Here is a 22,578-nt window from a genome sequence, read left to right on the forward strand (position 1 = left end):
TTACAAATGCCTTAATTCATGTGAATTTGATCTAACTTCCCAAATGTCTTAATTTTGACAAATTTAGTGAAAATTGAGGAATATTGAGGTTTGATTGAGGCTTAATGAAGTTTCCTTTCCTCCTTAGGCATTGAAATATCCAAGATGATGAAGGTCCAAACCACTTCAAGTCTTGTTTGAACTTTACATCTAGGCTTGTTCACTTCATGAATTGAAATTTTCACAACCAATATTTGCAAATTTAATGTCCTTGTCTTCACAATCTTGCAATTTGCCCTTGACTTAATCAAACAAGGTTGAATGATAGGCTTTTTGATGATTTCACCCTGGACCCTTTGGAAGGGTCAGGAGCGATTTTTCAAATTAGGACCTGAATATCTCATTTTCTTGACTCCAAAATCTCCCGGAAGGCGAGCTCATGCTTGTTTTGACCTAATCAAAGCCTTGCATTTCAAATTTTAGCATTTCTCATGAGGAAATTAGGTGAAAATGTGATTTTCACCCTAGACCCTTTGGAAGGGTCAGGAGCGATTTTTACTTTTTATGTCAAAATTCACCTTAGTTTGATCATTGACCTCCTCCAAGGCAGTCTCCAGGGTCTATTCATCTCAATCACTGAGTTGACACATCAATATTTTGAAGGAAATACTGCTTTTTTGGGAATTTCGCTCTAGACCCTTTGGAAGGGTCAGGAGCGAAATTCTCTCTTGAGCTCAAAGTTCTCATTTTTTGAAGGTCTAAATTTCTTCAAGGCATTCCAAATGGCTTCTTTTACTGTAGTCCAGGCCTAGTTTTACTTGGATTTTGGAGGAAAAGGTATCTTTGATGTTTTTCGCCCTGGACCCTTTGGAAGGGTCAGGAGCGATTTTCTTTGCTTAGGCTTACTCCTCCATCATTCTGACTTCAATCCACCCCTCAAGGCTAGGCAATGGTCTTCTTCATTCACTCCACCCAAGTTTGGTTTGTTCTTGCAAGGCAAAATAGGGGATTTTGAGATTTTCGCCCTGGACCCTTTGGAAGGTTCATGAGTGTAAATCCTTCTCTGACCTAGAATCATCATTTTTTGAAACAAACACCCACTCAAAGGTGGTCTCAAGGGCAATTTCTACCTTGGTCTAGTCTTGTCTTAGCACAAACTTGAAAGGAACATATTGGTTTTAGGATTTTACTTTGGACTCTTTGGAAGGGTCAAGAGTGAAAATTAGGTTTTAGGGCAATTTTCCAATCCTTTCATCTTCAAATCACTTCCAAGGCATAAAACATCTTGCCTCACTCCTCTTCAAGTCATGAAAAGCAAAATCTTGTCTTAAATTTGCAAGGAAAAGGGAGAATTTGGAAATTTCGCTCTGGACCCTTTGGAAGGGTCAGGAGCGAATTTCTCTCTTGGCTTCAAAACTGGCATTTTAGCAACCCAATTTCACTCTAAGGCAATCCAAATTCTCTTCTCACACCCTTGTCCAAGCTTAGTTTTGTCCAAAATTTGGAATAAAGGATAGCTTTTAGGATTTTCGCTCTGGAGTCTTTGGAAGGGTCAGGAGCGAAAATTCCTCTTAGGCTCAATTGCTTCCTCTTTTCAACCTCCATCATCCTCAAAAGGCAAAAACACACTTCCTCATACCCATTCAAGCCATGAAAACCAAAAAGTTGTCTTGACCTTGCAAGGAAAATAGGTGTTTTTTAGGAATTTCGCCTTGGACCCTTTGGAAGGGTCAGGAGCGAAATTCAATATTTGGCTCAATTCCTTCACTTTTCAATGATTTCTTAGCACTTCAAGTCATTCCCAGGGGCAATTCCTTCTATATTTCACCTTATCCCACACTTGACTTAGCAAAACTTGATAGCAAAGAGTGATTTTGAGAAAATTCGCTCTGGATCCTTTGGAAGGGTCAGGAGCGAATTTCTCAATCTTGACCAAAATCCTCACTTTTTAAACTTGAAACTTCTTTGCAAGGTGGGATTTCATGTCTCATTGTGCTAGGAATAGGATTTCATGTCCAAGAAAGGCTAAAAAATAGGTTTATAAGGAATTTCGCTTTGGACCCTTTGGAAGGGTCAGGAGCGAAATTTCCTTTCTTGGCCAAAATCCTTCATTTTCATGACTTCTAAACATGCCCAAGGGTTTCAACATCCTCTTTCTTCCGTTCATCATGTCTTAGACACCTCAATTTGACCAAACAAGGCAAGAAATATCTCTTATAGAGATTTTCGCTCTGGACCCTTTGGAAGGGTCAGGAGCGAATTTTTCATTTTAGGCCTATTCCATCATCATTTCAAGTTGAATTCACCTCTCAAAGGAAGAAAACACTACTCCTTTCTCATCCAAGCCATAAAAACCAAAACTTGACTTGATTTTGCAAGAAAAATAGGTGATTGAGGAATTTTCGCCCTGGACCCTTTGGAAGGGTCAGGAGCGAAAATTCTCCTTTTGGGCAAAATCCTTCATTTTTCCAAGTTAAAACATCTTCAAGAGGCAAAAGCAAGTTGTTCTTGTTTCATTCATGCCAAAAACTTGACCTTCTTCACTGCACAATAAGAGCTTTTGGGAATTTCGCTCTAGACCCTTTGGAAGGGTCAGGAGTGATAATTCTCCTTTTGGGCAAAATCCTTCATTTTTCCAAGTTAAAACATCTTCAAGAGGCAAAAGCAAGTTGTTCTTGTTTCATTCATGCCAAAAACTTGACCTTCTTCACTGCACAATAAGAGCTTTTGGGAATTTCGCTCTGGACCCTTTGGAAGGGTCAGGAGCGAAATTCACTGTTTTGTCCAAAGTTCTTCATTTTTACATGCTTCCAAATCTTCAAAGGTATCAAATAATGTCCAATCTTCATTCCAAGAGACCCTGCACATCAAAACTTAGCCAAAGTTAGGAAGAAATAAGCTCTAATAAGATTTTCGCTTTGGACCCTTTGGAAGGGTCAGGAGCGAAATCTCCATTCTAGGCCAAATTGCTCAGTTTTCAAGTTTCAAACTACCTCACAAGGCAAAGTTAGGTCATTTTCCAATCTACAAAACAAGGTTGCAAGTCTATCCAATGATAGAAATAGGGTTTAGGATGAAATTCGCTCTGGACCCTTTGGAAGGGTCAGGAGCGAAAATCTCCTTTAGGCATCAATCTTGCTCTTCAAAATCTATCAACTTCCTCTCCAGGAAAGAACATATCAATTCACCCTCAAACATGCCCTAGAAAGCATCATTCAGTCAAAAATGAGAGGAAAAAGGAGGATTTACAAGGATTTTCGCCCTGGACCCTTTGGCAGGGTTAGGAGCGAAATTGACATTTTCAAGCTAGATGTTACCTTGATTCACTTCATCCCCCATCAAACTTGATCAAACCAACTCCTTTTCTTCACTGGCTCTGCTCAACTGACTTAGATAGGGAAACAAACAGGACTCTGACAAGAAAATCCTCAAATCTAGTCCCGACCTGACCTGAGGCCTATTCACCCTGTTCCTTGATCAAGCCAACTTGACTCCCCTGAAAGGCATGCTTCACTATAGCAATCTTGAGGTTTCAGGCAAACGACTAACAACTCTAAAAAGCAAGGCTAGACTCAACTTGAAAGAAACCCTAAAAACGAGCTTCAGAGATTAGCCCTAATCTAGCCAGCCCAGGCAAACCACTCACTCACTCAAAAAACCTAGAAAGCAGAGAGAAAAACAAGCAAAAGGAAAGCAAAACCTAAAGGAAAAAGAGGGGGTCCCCATTCTAATGGGGCGATGTGTGAAATGGTCACAACACGTCCCCTTTGTCGTCCCCCCGCCGTCCCCAAAATTGGCAAAAAAATTTGCCATCCCGGAAACTCGTCTTGCCGTCCCCTGCCATCCCCGTCCCGGAAACTCGTGGTAACATAGCTTACAATACATCTAGGTCTTCATCTAGTGTCTTGTTCCTAGACTACTAGGGATCTGGATCACTATCAACCCACTCTAGACTTTCCTTGCCTTGAGAAAGGAAGCTTGCCTAGATTAAATATCTGCCGCCTTGGTAGCCATTTGAGCTGCGTGACAAATTTGATGCTTTTGAAATTTATTAAGGATGCGAAGTCACCAATGACTTGTTTAAGCTTCCAATTCCTTAGGTTATTGCTTTAAAGAAGTGTAGAAACTAGAATTTGGGAGCCTGTTTCAATAGCATCATCTAAGTTGTTTTAGGTTTTACCTGCATCCTAGAAGAAATTAAGTTAGGATTAATTCCTTATCATTGTCCAACCTTGGCATCTAGGTTGACCTTAGAGGTGCCTTTAATTTTACTTTCATGTTTTTAACCCAAAAATTAGTTGGGGCACCCTCCTTGTAGAGACTAATTTATTTTATCAGCTCTATTGTTTGTATAAGTTAGGAATAATTTAATGTTTGTGTTTTCTTATTTTTTTAAAACAAAAACAATATTCTTGGTTTGTGAAATTCTGTGATTGCTTGATAGGTATTGATAATCATTGTGAAAATGTCACATCTAACATGGTTTAACCTGCATTTATATTTTGTTCTTAATTCAATATTAGTTAGGGATGATCTGAAACTTTTCTTTTATAACATCATAACCTGCAAAAGAATGCAATTTGTCTTCATGAAATATTGAACAAGCATTATGATATAATGTCCCATTGTCACTTGTTAGTTCTGTTCCTTTTAGTATTTTGTTCCAATACATTTTGATTTCTTGCTTGTAGATCGCGTAAGTCTTATTATTATTTATCCAATGCTTCTTTACTTGTGATTCCCGTCAGTCATATCTATACTGCTTTGGCCAGCTGAGATTTTAAAGATTGCATGCCCTTTGATTTTTTGAGATATTGGTTGGTGGTGTCGAAATCTTTGATTTTAATGCACATATTTAGTTGGGAAGGGTAAAGTGTCAATAAAACTGATTACATGAAAGTAAGAATCATTTGTTCATTGTAAGATTTGAATCTCTTAGTTTTGCAGACTTGAATGACAATCAAATAATGAACACAATAAGCACAACAAATAACACAAAAGATTTATGAGTCGAAAACCCTCTGGGGTATAAAAACCACTCTCAAAGAATGCCTCACTGGCTTACTCAAAATGTCTCACTGACAAGTACAATGTATCTCACTGATATCACAAAAGTTCAATGCCTCACTGACAATAATCAAATGTTTAGAGCAGAAAGAAAACATACAGAGATGACCCTCTGTTTTCTATACAAACCACAATTCATCTATTGCAGAGTAAAACTTCTTTGATAAATCTGCAGCATCACAATTGAATCGAACATAAGTCATAAGTAATTATCTCTGCACATGACATAGATCAACCCCTCGAAAACAAATTCAAAAAGCACTATCTCTGTTTCATTGAGCTTCTGTCATATCAAATTGTTTCTTCACATTTCTGAGATCAACCATTCAGTCTAAGATCAAAAAATCTCCAACCCTGTCGATCCCACTTTTCATTTTATATTGAGATGCAAAAAAAAACTTGTAACCAAATAACTGTCTTCGACCATTTTTGTAAAAGTTCATTAAGTTAAATGAACTATAATAAAAACAAATCAACTGCTAAGTAAACTAATCATATTTGTTGACATAGACAACTGTATGAGTATAATCTAAGAAAAATGTAGATCATACTGCCATCAAGATGTCAACTAATCTGCTTGAAGGATGTCGACTACTCTGCCATTACTGTCGCTGTATGCTGAAAGAACAAGGACCGACTGAACTTAACACTGGATCGAGTTGCAGGAAGAAACCAAGAAGATGAACATTCATTAAGTCTGAGAAGATGTTCTTGGCAAAGAGAAAAGACATTCATCTGAATACAAAGAAAGATCAAATTATATAATCCAAAATACATTGCACATCTTTTCAAAGGAAGCATATACAAAGAGTAGATTGGATATATAAAAAATAGTCTTCACCATTTTGTATCTTCATCAACATATCACTGACACACCCTCATGACTAACTCTGTATTGTCACCAACATAAGCATCTTCACCACAGCCTCATAACACAACACATCCAAACACACAACCTCAATATAACACATCCTCAAGACTCTGTAGCATTAACATCATTATCATAACATATGAGAGTCATCTACGCTGCGTCAGAACAAAATGTGTAGAAATTGTTTTTGTCATCAACATTGTTTTTGTCATCAAAATGCCCAAAAGTGCAACATAAAGTACATCATATTTTAAAACCAAGTGAGGCATTCAGTATTTTGCTCACTAATGCGTACATTTTATATGTGCGTGTTGTTTTTTATCATCTTACTTATTACCATTTGCATCAGTATGGCACTCAGTGATCATACATTTATTTAGTTTTTCCTTTCCAGATTTTTTTCAATGTTGGTAATTTGACTTGCCTAATATTAATAATGATGGCACCATGTAGCTTTTATTGGTGGTCTTGATAAATGGCTCACTATAATTGAACACAATAAGACTAAAGTTCTTTTGAGTGTAGATGACCGTATAAAGGAAATAATTCTCTTACAAACTTCATTTGTTTACTCATTGAATCTTTGCTGTAGGTTCCTTGGAAGAGCCTTGGAAAAGAGCCAGTTGTTGTTCTTATTGACCGTGTTTTTGTACTTGCTGAACCTGCACAAGATGATTACTCTTTCACGGTATGCAATGTAGATAAAGAAAGGATTCTGTTTATGTGAAGAATATTTATGTCAGAGCAATCGTCAAACTTTTTTTTTTTTTTTTTTTTGTAATATATTTTACGACATGTATTAGTTTTGTTTATTTATTTTAATATTGATGTTATCAACATGGTGTAACATCTCTGTTGCAGGAGCAAGATAAAGAAAGACTTTTTGAAGCGAAACGCCATCAAATTGAGGTGTGTAGTTGATAAGCATCCTTATATTTTTACCTGCAATTCTTGATATCAGTAAATTTTGAATGTCATTTTCAAAAGCAAACACTAGGCTTGATTAGGAGTACTCTATACGGTAGTTGAGCTGTTTGAGTTGGTTAATTTTGTTAAAAATACCAGATTGGTTGTCTCTATGATTTTGTGAACACCGATGAAAATAAAATGAACTCATTTGCATGAGAGATTAGCAGCTTCATCTTTTCCATTTTTTAGAGCAAGCCTCAATCTTTCATTATTTTGTCCCATGAAGATACATTATTTATTAACTTCAGTTTCATTAAATATACACTATTTTGTTCCTTTCTAGAAAGCGGAGATGGCTATGCTTGAGGCAAAGGATAAGAAAAAGGCAAAAGTGGAAAGTGTAAGTTCAAGTTTAATTGTCGAGAGTGGAATTTTTTATTCTTAGAGACAACTAGCTTATAGGAAGTTTTAATTTGTTCATGCATTGATATATTGCATTTTTTTGTGGTAGTATCTTTATGTCATTATGGTTTCTACTATAAGTTATGGTTTCAGCTTTGTGGAATGCAGCATTCTGCCCTTTTTAAGGTTCATGTTTCTTTTTACATGAACATGCCCATCCATGTGTGCACAAATGTGTACAGTATTCTGGAACGTATCATAATTATAAATTTTTGTTCTTGGCATGATTTTGTTTTCCGTTTGTAGAAAAGAGACTAAGGGAATTATTTTCTTTGGACCTTGAAGCCATAATATTTAAGGAAGCTATTTTTATTTGAAATTTGTGAAGTGCTGTGCTCTGCGTAAATTATTTTAAAGGCAATTAAAACTAAGTGCTATGATTTTTCTGTGCTAGTCCCCAGAAACAAATTCATGGATAGGTTCTCTTATTGCAACCATTGTTGGGAATTTAAAAGTTTCTATCAGCAATGTTCACATACGATATGAAGACCAAGTGAGGTAAACAAAAATGTGATCTCCTGATCATCTTAAGGCTTACATTTATTTTGTATTATTTAGTTTTGTAAATGATTAAAGGCAGATATATACAAACCAAGTGCAAGTTCTCAAATTAATGTCCAATCTCTGTTTTTGTCTATTATGCAGCAACCCTGGACATCCATTTTCTTCTGGCATTACATTGGCAAAGCTTGCTGCTGTGACAACTGATGAGCATGGCGTGGAAACATTTGACACTAGTGGAGCATTAGATAGGCTACGCAAGGTTTGCATTATTATCTGCACAATACAGATTAAAAATGGACTACCACATTGACAGGAAATCACATGCTTTTCAAATAGGATATGTTTATTTGATATTATACTCCATTTTATTGCACATGATGTGACAAAGGCAGATATTGATGTGTAAATAAAATATTGTATTTTTTTGGCTTAAAAAAATTACATATTAATGTATCATTAACAGTAGAAAATTGTCAGCATAGAGTTGGTGCAACTTCTGGAACACTATCTTTTCCCAGAGTTCCAACTTCTTCACTTTTTCTGAAATAAAGCTTATGTTCAGATATACCTAGGGCCTGACAATTTCCATCAGCCCTGGAAATCTCTCTCTTGAGAAGACTACATCAAGAGGGTTGCAGAAACTCTTAGCCTTGCTAATACAAGCAAAGATCCTATTTTTTTGCTTTTTCAATGATAGACCAAAAGCTTGAATCGAGCCACAGGTTTGGAGTCCAAGTGAATAAAGAAGTGTAATTGGCCTTTGCACCACTGATAATGTATTTACCAGGTATGTACAAAGGATATGCAAAATATTACATATTTATATATCAAATAAAATATAAATTCATATTTTTTATTTTATTGATGTCCGGTTAGAAAGTGCTAGAAGGCAGGGTGACCCCACAATAACATCTAGGCCAAGCTTAGATGCCCCAATCCAGCTTCACAATGTAAATTGAGACTCAAACATGGGGTGGTTTGTGTTGAAACAATGTAGCTTCGGTAAGATAAATGATTGAATGAGAGATAAATGAAGTCTCTCATTCAATCATCTATCCTATCGATAAATCTACATACTAATGGTAGACATCATAATTATCTTTATAAGCATTTCTATCATTGATCAAGATATGATCGTATTTGCTATGCAAAGATTTCATTTATATGCTGTGATTGTAATCGGTTCTGCATATCTATTCTAGTTGTCATATGACAACACTAATTAGTGTTGTCATATGATAACTACAATAGTTATCGCCTTAACATATTTTTGCTCTTGTACTGATCCATAATCGGGTTACATTTACCACCGATTACCACGAAATAGCATTAAGTATAAACCGATTAGTGATCGGTCAATGATAAATTGCATTAGAATCTAACCGATTTATTATCGGTTACAATGATAAACAAACCGCATTAAATCACAAACCGATTGGTATTTGTTATGTATCGGCATTGACGTTAACCGATAGTTATCGGTTTGCTTTACGAAGAGGCACCACCCTTGATCAAGACATGTCTTGATCGGACATGTCATGAGACATGTCCGGTCAAGGCATTCTTTGATCTCCCAAGGCAATGCCTATATATGTGCCGTGAAGCATGCTGAAGATGATATTGAAATCAATAAATATTATCTACAGCCACCTGCAACCAAAGAAGTTTCAGTTCATAATCAGAAGTAACTAAGAGAGCACACATTAATAGCATTGAATATTGTCTAAGAAATTAAAGAAAGACAAAATCCTTAACATTCCAATTTTTGAACATAAATTTGAATACTTTTACATGGTATCAGAGCCAAGGTGATCGAACCTAAGGCATTCAAATTTGAGAAGTTCAAATCGAGGATATAGACATCACATTTCCATGGCTAACGCTATCAGATTTGAGGATAGACTTGAAGGAGGTGACAATTTCTCAGCATGAAAATTCAGAATTAAGATGATTCTAAAAGAAAATAAAGTTGAATCATTTGTAAAAGTTGAATCTAAAGAACCTGAGAATGAACCTGACAAATCGGCATGGATCGAGGGAAATGAAAAATCCATGAAGAGCATTGTTGATCGAGTGAGAAATCACATTATGCCAATAATAACAAAACATGAGACTGCCTAACATATGTTCAAAGCACTCGAAAGTGCATTCGAGATAAACAACGCAAGTAGAACCCTGGCTCTAAAAAGGGAAATAAATCATATAAGTATGAACAAAGGAGAGTCAATCAATGCATACTTTATGCAGATATCAGCCCTAAGGGATGATCTGGCAACGCTTGGATATGAGATCCACAGCAAAGAGCTAACGCTCATTGCTCTAGATGGGTTGCCCTGTACATGGGAAACATTCGTTCGAGGCATTAGTGCAAGGGCTAAATATTCGAAATTTGATAGGCTAAGAGCAGATTGTCTTCAAGAGGAGTCAAGGTTTAATAAAAGGGGGATCAAGCAAAAGAACATAGATGAAGATCTCCATGTCCTAAATACCAACTCCAACAAGAAAAGCAAGAAGAAACATTTCAAGAAGAGAAAGAATCGACATGAGAAAAGGTCATCTAAGAAAGACAACTCTCACATTCAATGCTTTAGGTGTGATCAATACGGACACTATGCAGCAAGATGTTCGGATAGAATCAAACAACAAGCTACATTGGCAAAAGTGAAAAAGGAATAATATGACTCCGAGAAGCATGTATTCTACTCTGCCCTCTCAAGCCAAGTATCCAATAAATCTAACACCTGGATCATTGACAGTGGGTCTGTTGGCATTATGTGAACCGGTATGAGGACATAATGACATTGTATGTTGTCATTGATGTCAATATGTTGAAGAGCTGTGAACCGGCATTTGTGCCAAAGTGAAGCGGTGTGCTTGTTCATGATGAACCGGCATATAGTTATGGGAACCGGCATATGGAAGTATTGTATGACTACCGGTTGGTAGTCTCAACTTTAGGGTTTCCGGTTGATGTGCTTCAAGCCTGTGTGCCTCAACCGATGATATTGTGTGATGAGTTAGCATTGTAAAGAAGAGCAGATCATGTTGCCACGTAAGTTTGTGTGCGTGAAGGATCTTGCATGAGGGAGATTGTTCCTATCTACTTCGGGAATGTGCGAAGTCTGTAAAACGGTGATAACATGTGATGGGTTATCAGCCGCAATAAAATCGGTGGAAATGGACGATGGAGAATGTCTTGAGTTTGGATCAAGATCTGCTGCATTTAATGCAGTGTGCTCAACGGTCAGGATTGAACCGTTTGAATTCCTTAACCTAACAGGTTTAGGGTTTAGGGTTTATGCTACCGACCTATCTGTTTTCCTATAAGGTCGATGTTGTGTCTCTTTCTGAGGTTGTTGGCAAAAGTTGTGTGTGTGTATCCAAGAGAAGGGATACATGATTCTTGCCAGACCAAAAGGAGAGAAGTGATACCTGTAGAGTGTAAGTGCAGAAGGTGAAGAGGAGCTTAAGCGGATTTGCATTGGCATTGAGTGTTGTTACCAGATCATTGTAATACCTGTGGATTTCTAACCACCTCAACAGCTGGAAAATCCCTTAACAGGGTAGCCTTAACCGGCTTGCTGAAAATCCTTTAACAGGGTAATTCAAAGCTACTGAGTTCGGAATCCTTTAGCTATTGAGTTCTTGAAATCCTCTAACAAGGTAACCTTTAACAGGGTTTAACCCTTAACCGAGTGATCCCTAACAGGATCGGTTCCTAGTAGAACCTATTGTAATGTCTCTAACCGGACAAGGCTTCTAACAGAGCGGACTTCTAAAGAGTTAAAAAACAGCTTGTGGATATTCATCCCCACCGTGGTTTTTCCTAGTTGGGTTTCCACGTGAAAAATATGTGTGTCATGTGTGATGCTTTTATCTTGTGATGCTTTGCTATTGTCTGTCAAGCATATGATGGTTCTGTGTTTTATGCCTGTCAATAAAACATGTTGAACTAGCTGTTATTGTGGTCTGATGATAGATTACCTGTTTATGCATAAGGGTGAAATGGTAGTGTAGTCTCGAGTTGAGTGAAAAGCTAAGTGAGTAACCGGTTACTGCTTGACTCAGACATTCTTAGCTTTACCGGTTGCACTCTGTTTCAAACCGGTATCACTGTCTGCCAGTCATTTGAAATGTTTGCTGTCAAACCGGTTTTGGATTGTATTTTTGCCTGTACTGATTCACCCCCCCTCTCAGTACCGGTTTGGTACTATTCGCTCATCATTGAGGTATCACGGTCTTCAAGACACATCACTGGGTATAGAGAATTATTGGATTCCATGTTAGAAGAAACTAATGAAGAAGTAACCATTGGTGATGACTCTGCACATCCAGTGAAAGCCGTTGGTACTTGCACCATTAAGCTGAAGACAGGCATGTCTCTCCAACTCACTGGAGTCCTATTCGCTCCTGGCATCAAGAGGAACTCAATCTCCATATCTGCACTTGAAGATGATGGGTACAAAATAACCTTCATGAATGGTAAAGCTCTAGTATGGCCACAAAGCTCTTCCATCAAGAAGGCTATAACCTTAGGACATAGAAAAGGCTATTTGTACAAGGTATGTACTGAGTCTAACTTAGCCTACTTCATGAGATTGTAGATTCTAATGAAATTTGGCATAGAAGATTAGGTCATTTAAACTTTTGTGCGTTATGTTCAATGGAAAAATTAGTAATTGGTTTGCCTAAGTTAAAACAATACCATTCTGGTACATGTAAGGGGTGTGCCCTAGGCAAAAATACTAAGAGTTCCTTTCAAAATAGTTCTAGGAAAATGAGTAATGTTTTGGAACTAGTTCATTCTGACCAATGTGGGCCAATGTTTGTACCATCATTAGGAGGGTTCCTTTATTATGTAATATTCATTGATGACTTCTCCAGGAAGACCTGGATCTACTTCCTTAAACGCAAAGAATCTGAAGAGATTCTCAAGAGATTTAAGGAATTCAAATCCCTCTTTGAAAACTCTTCCGGAAAGAAAATAAAAGTCCTAAGAACTGATAATGGGAGGGAATATACCTTAGACATCTTTAGGGAATTTTGTAAAGAAGCTGGGATTAAGAGGGAGTTCACTGTTCAACCCCCAACAAAATGGGGTTGCTGAAAGGAAAAATAGAACCATTGTAGAAGCAGCCAAAGCCATGCTCCTTGATTGGACCTTAGAAACTCACCTTTGGATAGAAGCCTCCAACACTGCTGTTTACATACAAAATAGATGTCCTCATTCCCACATTGAAGACAAAACCCCTAAAGAAGTCTTCACCGGGATAAAGCCAGATATCACCCACTTTAGAATATTTGGCTGCCCTGTTTACTTTCACATACCTAAAGAGAAAAGGACAAAACTAGAACCCTCTGGAAGAAAAGGAATCTTTGTTGGATATAGTGAAACCTCTAAAGCTTACAAAATTTTTGTACTTGGACATAGCAATATTGAACTTAGTAGAGATGTTATATTTGAAGAAGACATAGCCTTCAAAAGGGCTAAATACTCTATTGAGTCTGAAACCTATGCTCCATCTTCAGACCTAGAAGAGGATCCCACTCCCGAGATTCAGAGGGAGTGTTTAGAAGAAAATGAAGTACATATTCCTCCCCAAGAAATCCCTAAAAGACCTCTGTGGGCTCACAAAACATTGGAGGATGCAAGGGACTTTGCAGCTCCTTCAGGGACTTTTAGAGAAAGTAAGAGGCCCCGAAGATTTTCTAGCTATGTAGCCCTTATGAATGATCTCTCCAAATCAGAACCCTCTAGTGTACCAAAAGCTCTTAAACATCAAGTTTGGAAAAATGCAATGTCTGAAGAATATACTTCCATACTTGACAATGATGTGTGAGAAATTGTTCCTAGGCCAAAAGGGAAATCCGTTGTTTCATCCAAGTGGCTGTTCAAAATCAAACATGCCGCAGATGGTAGCATAGAGAAACACAAAGCTAGATTTGTTGCCCGGGGATTCTCACAGAAAGAAGGGATAGACTATGATGAGACATTTGCTCCAGTTGCTAGGTACAGCTCAGTCAGAGCAGTACTGGTCATTGCAGCAGCCAAAGGTTGGAAAGTCCATCAGATGGATGTGAAAACTGCCTTCTTGAATGGTAAAATTGAGGAGGAAGTCTACTTAGAACAATTAGAAGGGTTTGAGATCCACAATACAGAAACACGTGTGCAAATTAAAGAAAGCCCTATATGGTTTAAAACAGTCTCCTAGGGCCTGGTATGAAAGAATTGACAACTATCTTCAAGGATTGAGATTCTCAAAGAATGATGCAGATCCAAATCTATACTTCAAAAGGGTTAAAGGTGATATGCTGATATTGATCTTATATGTTGATGATCTCTTGATTACAGGAGAAGATCACCTTATTGGACAATGTAAGAAAGACCTTGAAAAGGAGTTTGATATGAAGGATTTAGGCCTTCTACATTACTTTCTTGGATTAGAAGTTTGGCAAAACTCTGACAGTATTGTGCTTAAGCAAGGAAAATACACCTTAGACATATTGAAGAGATTTGGTATGATGAACTGTAGACCCATGTCTTCTCGTATGGAAACTAATCTTCACAAATTGAAGGAGGCAGCAGCAGATTCCCCATTGGTAGATCCCACTCTCTACATACAGATGATTGGATCTTTAATGTACTTGGTCAATACTAGACTTGATATCTGTTATCCAGTAAATGCCTTGAGCCAGTTCATGTGTGAACCTAAGGAGATACATCTTATGGCTGTGAAACATATTATGAGATACCTTCAAAGTACTCTTAAGTATGGACTCAAGTATGAGAAAGTTGATTTGGATCTTCATGGGTTCACTGATTCAGATTGGGCTGGAAGTGTGACTGACAGGAAAAGCACCTCAGGATGCTGCTTCAGTTTGGGTTTAGCCATGATATCTTGGATTAGCAGGAAACAGTCTTCAATAGCTCAAAGTTCTACAGAGGCCGAATATATCACAGCTTCCATGGCTGCACGAGAAGCTGCATGGCTTAGAAAACTACTTGTGGGATTATTCAGTGAGCCACTGAAGCCTACTATAATTCATTGTGATAACCAGAGCTGTATAAAACTCTCCGAAAACCTTGTATTTCATGATAGATCCAAACACATAGAGATTCCTTACCATTATGTGAGAGACATGGTGGATAGGAATGTGATTCAGTTGCAGTATATCAATACAGGAGACCAGACAACAGACATACTGACCAAGCCTCTATCTAGAGTAAAAGTTGAACACTTCAGGAAAGGACATGGTATGATTGAATTGTAATTTGCTTTATAATCTGTACTAATATATAAGATGTTTAATTTGTAAACTTCTTTTGTCGTGTTATGACTTTATGGGCTCCTCCCCCTGTGTCCATTTCTAAGAAGTGATGACTTTCTGGATAATGAACACTTGTACTGAACATTACAAGGTGACGATCTTGTAATGTTGATATCATGCTGACTTGATATCATCTTGACTCATGGATGTGCCATGATATGTTATGGTAGACATTATGTGACATAATGTCAGTGCACATACCATAACCTGGATATAAGAGAATTCAATATTCTCAAATTATTTTATATCCAAGGTACTGATATCACGTGCTATGTGATATCTCTATATCACGAGATGATGTGATATATTTTTGTATCACGTGTTATGTGATACATCATGTCACGAGCATATGTGACTTGATCTTTTGTATTACGAAGTCATGTAATACATTCTATTATGAGAAATGTGATGCTATATAATTAGATGATTATTTCAATGTTTACATAGATCTCCGTTTATCTTCCCTAGCTAAGAGGAAGTATTGAAACAATGTAGCTTCGGCAAGATAAATGATTGAATGAGAGATAAATGAAGTCTCTCATTCAATCATCTATCCTATCGATAAATCTACATACTAATGGTAGACATCATAATCATCTTTATAAGCATTTCTATCATTGATCAAGATATGATCGTATTTGCTATGCAAAGATTTCATTTATATGCTGTGATTGTATCGGTTCTGCATATCTATTCTAGTTGTCATATGACAACACTAATTAGTGTTGTCATATGATAACTATAATAGTTATCGCCTTAACATATTTTTGCTCTTGTACCGATCCATAATCGGGTTACATTTACCACTGATTACCACGAAATAGCATTAAGTATAAACCGATTAGTTTTCGGTTAATGATAAATTGCATTAGAATCTAACCAATTTATTATCGGTTACAATGATAAACAAACCGCATTAAATCACAAACCGATTGGTATTTGTTATGTATCGGCATTGACGTTAACCGATAGTTATCGGTTTGCTTTATGAAGAGGCACCACCCTTGATCAAGACATGTCTTGATCGGACATGTCATGAGACATGTCCGGTCAAGGCATGCCTTGATCTCCCAAGGCAATGCCTATATATGTGCCGTGAAGCATGCTGAAGATGATATTGAAATCAATAAATGTTATCTACAGCCACCTGCAACCAAAGAAGTTTCAGTTCATAATCAGAAGTAACTAAGAGAGCACACATTAATAGCATTGAATATTGTTTAAGAAATTAAAGAAAGAAAAAATCCTTAACATTCCAATTTTTGAACATAAATTTGAATACTTTTACAGTTTGCATGACACACACTTAGATCTTGCAGGAAAATTAACCAGGCTGACCCTTGGGCAAATGAAATATAAAATATTAGATGGACACAACATATTCATATATAAAATATTAGAGGTTTGAAAACGTAGAATAGGTGGTAGGAGTTATATATGAACAGAGAATCATGATTCAAGAACTCATGATGGTGTACAATGATTGGTTGTGTCTATAAATTGATATGGATGATAGCCAATAATGCTCAATTAGGCATCTAACTGTTAGGATTTAGTGTTCACATGGGTGAGAATAATATTGTGTGAATGAATATGTAGTAACAACTCATGTAATTATTGTAGTTTGTTAATTTAATAATAGAACATTGCAAAATTATATAATTGTATTTGGTTGTATGGGATTATATTTCACATTGTTAGAACAACTTTTCTAAACAAAGGAGTGGTTATTGGAGACACAACAGTCCTCCTATAATATAGGATATCCAAGTCCTATATATATGTAATATCATAATGAATGAAATGGTAGTGGAATGTAGAAGCAGTTTGGTGTTTAAAATATATTGGTGGGAGCCTCGATATATTGGTGGCTTTAAGGAACATAAATATGCATACATGGTGTTTGATCTTCGTTCAAACACTTTAAAGCTGATGGATACCATGCAAGCAGGAATAGCGACAACTGAGGTGGATGATGACTTGGTGGTATGGATCCCACACCTGACAAAGAGGCTGGCTTGTTTGTAATACTCATTAGTGTTCTTGTTCATTGTGAGATTCATGGTTGTGAAATAATGCTTGGTAGTGTTCATTCTAATTTGGTTGAAAATAAAGAGGATGGTACAATGGACTTGGCACAAGTTGAGGTTGCAATATGGCCTTTGGGTGTGAACATGTGTATTACCCTTTCAACTCACCTTATATGTATAGAAAACACATGCAAATTGTGGCAACAGATGAATTACTGCTGCTGTAGTGTCCTCTTCCTAACCAATTGAAAAAGGGAACCTTTAGCCTTTTCAGTTGGGTTCCTGTAGGCTAATGGGCAAGAGAATAGGGAACTCTGGTGGCAATTTATTGAGGTTTGGGTGTAATTTTATTTTTTATGTGGTCTAGGATTTTATTTTTAAATAACATAAGGTCTTAAGTGGAAATTAAAATATTTCACTTATGTTATTTAAACATTATAAAGATAAGTTATTCGAGGGTCCCATCAACATAACGTTGTTTTAAAAAGGGGGACTCCTACGACCAAGGGTCATAAGGTGTTTTTATTAATAAATATAAAATAAAGGCTCAAGTTGTCGTCCAACTTAGGAAGACATAAGGTGATTTTAAAAATTAAATTAAAAGATTGCACAACCTTAATTAAAGCATTGAGTTTGAGTTTATAAAGTGACTTTTAGAGCCTTTGTTCATTCATTTGGGTTATTATATTTGTGTAGCTTTGGCTGTGTTGACGTGTATTTTATACACAATCATACACAGAATAAAATACCAATAGGCATCTTATCCTCTCTTGAGAAAATAGTCTCTAACTGCTGAAGATTCGCGTAAAGGATCAGTTAGGTAGACTCCAAGGTTCTTTTAGTGGGGTCTCCACGTGTGGACAAGCTTTTAGTGGTATGATGTGATTTGCTGTTTCCTCCAAGGGGTCTTACGCTTTCGAAGCTCGAAGATTTTACTAAACTAAAGGAACTTTCAAAAAAAAAGCAAAAGGATAGGGTTTAAGAGGTCTAATCTAGCCTAACCCTATGAATGACTTAGCATGGACGAGATTTGGCAAGACTCAACCAACTTCAATTTTGCCATAAGATAACAACTCAATTGAAATTAGTGCGATCTTCTAAGGTAATATAATGATGTTCAATGCATCAAAGACCAAGGACACTACTACGAAGGTACATATCCAAGACACAATGATAATTGAAGATTAAGGACTCAAAGTGTTCTCCAGTCGACCACGCAAGGCGTTCCTACAATCAGCAAGAAGCTAGTGGTTTGGATTGCGAATCCTACCAAATATCAAATCTCACACTTAGTCTTTCAAATTAACAAACTACCTCGATTGAGCACGATTCAAGTGTATCAAACAACCATGAAGATAACTCAAGAAATTTGCAACAAAACACCATAACTTCAATATTTTATTGATTTCCAAGTCATCATGTACAACAATTGCTTGAAGTTCTCTCTTCAAGACTCAATCTTGCTACAAAATAAAATTGCTTCTAGCTTTAATCTCTCTTCTCTATTACATCAACTATTACTCTATTATCTATTACCCATTGAAATGAAAAATGGGGGTATAAATAGCATCCCCAGTTACAATGAAAGGTCCAGATTGAAAGTAAATCAACGGACAAGATCATGACACCTAAACCCTAATTAGGGTTTGTTACAAATGACCTCCTTTTTACTGAACAATATTAAATACATAGCCAAATATTAAATTCGGCACAAAAACCTAGGAGGTATCAACCAATGAGAAATAAGATGTCATGTCATCTGTAACAACCTTTCATCTAGAATCTTATTCCCTTTCCAATTCTCTTTCTTAGCATATGCAATGAATTTTGTCACGATTCCTTCGATTTCTGTGATTGGAATCTCGGGAAGATTCTTGATACTCTCTTCTAAGTGGATGACCTGATCGAATGCATCTAGAAGAGCTGCGTCCCAAGTAGATTCAAGTTCCTTCGTTCTATCAATCAGGAGCATGGTGGCATACTGCTCATCTGTAACATCTGCGTCCTTGCAAAAGATGATCTTGATTCTATCCTCAAATTCCTGCATATCCACATCTGTCTCGACCTCGATCCTTCTGCCAAGAATGGTACGAAGTACCTCAAATACTCTGTCTTGGATCGGATTGATCACCTCCTCAACTTGACCACATCTAACACTGATGTCCTCGAAGAGAACACTCTTTATATGGAGTAAGGTTGACCACTGGAACAAACTGTGAGAATCACCTTCCAAGATCCTCTCCTGCGCTAAAATTCTTCTGGATGTATGTCTTATTACTTTCAAGACAGGGATGATAACGTCCTTGGTATGGGCAAATGCAGCTACTGTTGCCATCAATCTATGGATAATCTCAAGAACTTGGATAGCCTGATGAATGATCTTCGTCATCCTTGTAACAAACTCTATGGCCACTGTATGAGATCTATCCATCCAACTACATGTACGCTGGACCAGGTTCCTGAATCTTTCTGCTTCATTGATCGATTGAAGGGGCAATGCCTGTACTGGTGATCTAACTGGATCCTGACGTCCCAAAGGCTCGTTGATGTGACTGAAATATGTCCTCCATGCACCTCTCTCTCTCTCAAGCTTTCTATTCTTTTCCACTTCTTCTCTAAGCTTGTCCTTCAATGCCTCAAATGTGTCGGTGGCATCATCTAAAGTCTGCTCTGCTGTGGATGGTCCTAATTCAAAAGTCTGTATATCATAATCCTCTGCTAGGATCTCGCCCTCATATTTATCTGCTGCCGGTGTAGCTATCTGCAATTTCCTAGATCCAGTCTCATCTCGAATCATCTTGGACATCTTTGTAGCCTTCTTCTTCTCTGTTATCACATGTGAACGTCCAACAAGGCTCTCTAAATCAATTGCACTGTCCTCGTCCTCAACTACGATCACCCTAGTTAATCTTTCCTTCAACCAATCTGGGATATTCGATCTTGTCTCTTGAACTTGAATTTCTTTATGTACTATTTCTTCTTGTCTGGGAGGAGATGTTATTTCATTATCTTCTTCTAAATCATAGTCTTGGAGAGATCCATCCGATGAAACATGCTGTGCCTGTCCTTCCTCCTGCTTGTCATTCTGTACCATCGACTCCATGGACTCTTCCACTCGAATTGTTCTATCCTCTGGTCTGGAAGAAGTACCTGGTGTTTGATCTTTGTTGGCACCTTGCTTTTTCTTGGAAGGCTCTTTCTTTTCTGATCTTTCCTTTCTCTTCGAACCTCTCGGATGGAGATTGCCCTCACTGGCACATCGAAGGTTACCTTCACCTGAATTTCTAGGATTAGGATTGCCTTCACTCACACTAGCTCCACCTTCGGCTGGTTTCTCTTCCAAAGTAAAAGACATAGCTATGCCTTGTTCTCTCAACTTCTGATGCTGAACGTCTACCCATCTGCGAGTACAAGACAAGACTGGTACCATCAAATCATCTAAATCCACGACCCCGGGCTCATTCCAATCCAACCTTATTGTTTTGCTTTCTCTATCATAGGAAGACTGGATGTGCCTGCCATTGTCCTGAGCTTGGTCGGCCACTCTGTAAATCCTGCATTTCCTGATGAAATCCAAAGGAAATCTAGAATGTATCTTTCGTTTCACTTCAAGATCATCTAGGAGGTTCATCATAAAATCTTCAATTTGGTGCTCATGTTTAAATCTTCTACCGACCGTCTCCTCTAAATGTCCATGTGGATCAAAACTATTTCTCCAAGCAAAAGATGAAAAAGAATACAAGGCTAACTCCTTCTCTGCGTCATCCATGGCTAAGACATTAGGACATACCTCAACTGAATTACCCAAAATAATAGGTACCTGAACTCCATTCTGATGTCTGTGTCTGAATGCCTTCACATACGCTGCCAACTGCCTTGTTACTTCAAGTAACACAATTCTGTTTGTCGGATACCTCGGCAACATGTATGGAGGTAAAGGACATCCATGCACTCTAATGTAAGTGAACTTGGGAAACTGAATGAACCAAGCACCGTACCTCTTGATGAATTCTTGGGCATCCTGAGATAACCTGTTGTGAATCCCTCCTTGCAACGTCCTTGTGATGTTCATCGTGAAGGTATCATTAACTAACTTGTAGTTTTTCCCTGGCGGATGATGCAAGTAGGCATAGGATTCACAAGCTCTGACCTCACCGGGTCCTCTTCCAATCATTCCTCTGTGAGGTAGTCCTGCGTACTCAACACTCCTGATCAAAGCATAGATGACGTATGAACTCATGTGGAAGGACTTAGTAGCCCTGAGTCTCCTCAACTGTACGTCTAAGCAATGGCTAATTATCCTAGCCCAATGTATCGTACCCTTTCCTTGAATAATCACCTGGATGAAGTAAAACATCCACTTCTCAAAATAGAAGGCATGAGGTGCTCCTGTAACTCGGTTGAGCATAGTAATCAAATCTCTGTACTCCTCCTGGAAATCAATCCGGTGCGGTGTGTTCGGTACCTTGCTTAGACGGGGACGACTCTTGAGTAGCCAGTTCTTGTTAATTATGCTTAAGCAAGCATCTGGATCATCATCGTACACTGATCTGGCTCCTTCAATGCTCTTATATATCATGTCCCTGTGCTCTGGAAGATGGAAAGCTTCACTTATAGCTTCCTCTGAAAGGTACGCCAAAGTGTTTCCCTCATTGGACACAATTGTCCTGGACTGTGGATTGTAGTGACGGGCACACTCGATCATCAACTCGTGGCACTGAATAGCTGGGGGAAAACCGGCCGCCTTAATGATGCCACTCTCTATTATTCTCCGGGCGACAGGTGATGGCTTGCCAATGTAGGGGACCTCTCGAAACTTCTTCGTGCTAAAGTTCCCCAAGTTTGTATCTCCAATGTTGATCCACTTCGACACGATCTTGGTCTCCACCTCTTCGGTCTTCTGATCTTCTTTCATGAGAGCTGAGCAACTGGTGGATGCTCCCGCCTTTGGGGTCGCCATACCTACACAACATTTCACTATGAGGACCATATTTTGCAATGAATAACGTTGATTAGAGAGAGAATTTTTTAGGAAACCTCATGATAAGTCCCTAGAGTTATCATTTCCTAAAAAGCAACGATTGAGCTAAGAGATTCAAAAAAATTCAAAATTCCAAAACTTAAAATATGACAATGAATGAATAAAACAATAAAATCAAATCGCCATACCTCAATAGAGAGCTAACTCTAGAATGCAAAAAGGAAAAGATTGCCTAGGCAAAATTGAGGTATAAATAGTCTTCAATGTTATCTCCTCAAGAAAATCCACTTCGCCACCCTTGGATTAAACGCGATCCTCAATTGCACCTCTGACAATTCGCTCAAATGGACCTTCAAGTTCGCCCAAACAAATCTTCCAAGTCTCGCCCCTTTGACGTGGTCTTCGATCCTTGGCAAATTCGCTCCAATGAAGTCTTCAAATATCGC

The 22,578-nt window shown here is 37.8% G+C and overlaps 1 protein-coding gene across 3 annotated transcripts in view; it reads left to right on the plus strand.

The window, feature by feature from the left end:
* Positions 1 to 22,578, plus strand: part of LOC131042467 (uncharacterized) — a 254,284-nt gene that overhangs the window by 54,422 nt on the left and 177,284 nt on the right. For all 3 annotated transcript variants that reach the window (XM_057975760.2, XM_059220584.1, XM_059220580.1), the window contains 5 exons: positions 6,510 to 6,605; positions 6,779 to 6,826; positions 7,170 to 7,226; positions 7,683 to 7,786; positions 7,934 to 8,051. In XM_057975760.2, coding sequence (XP_057831743.2) covers positions 6,510 to 6,605; positions 6,779 to 6,826; positions 7,170 to 7,226; positions 7,683 to 7,786; positions 7,934 to 8,051 — 423 coding nt within the window. The remainder of the gene's footprint in view (positions 1 to 6,509; positions 6,606 to 6,778; positions 6,827 to 7,169; positions 7,227 to 7,682; positions 7,787 to 7,933; positions 8,052 to 22,578) is intronic.

The sequence above is a fragment of the Cryptomeria japonica genome, chromosome 1 (assembly GCF_030272615.1).
Source record: "Cryptomeria japonica chromosome 1, Sugi_1.0, whole genome shotgun sequence".
Taxonomy (NCBI): domain Eukaryota; kingdom Viridiplantae; phylum Streptophyta; class Pinopsida; order Cupressales; family Cupressaceae; genus Cryptomeria; species Cryptomeria japonica.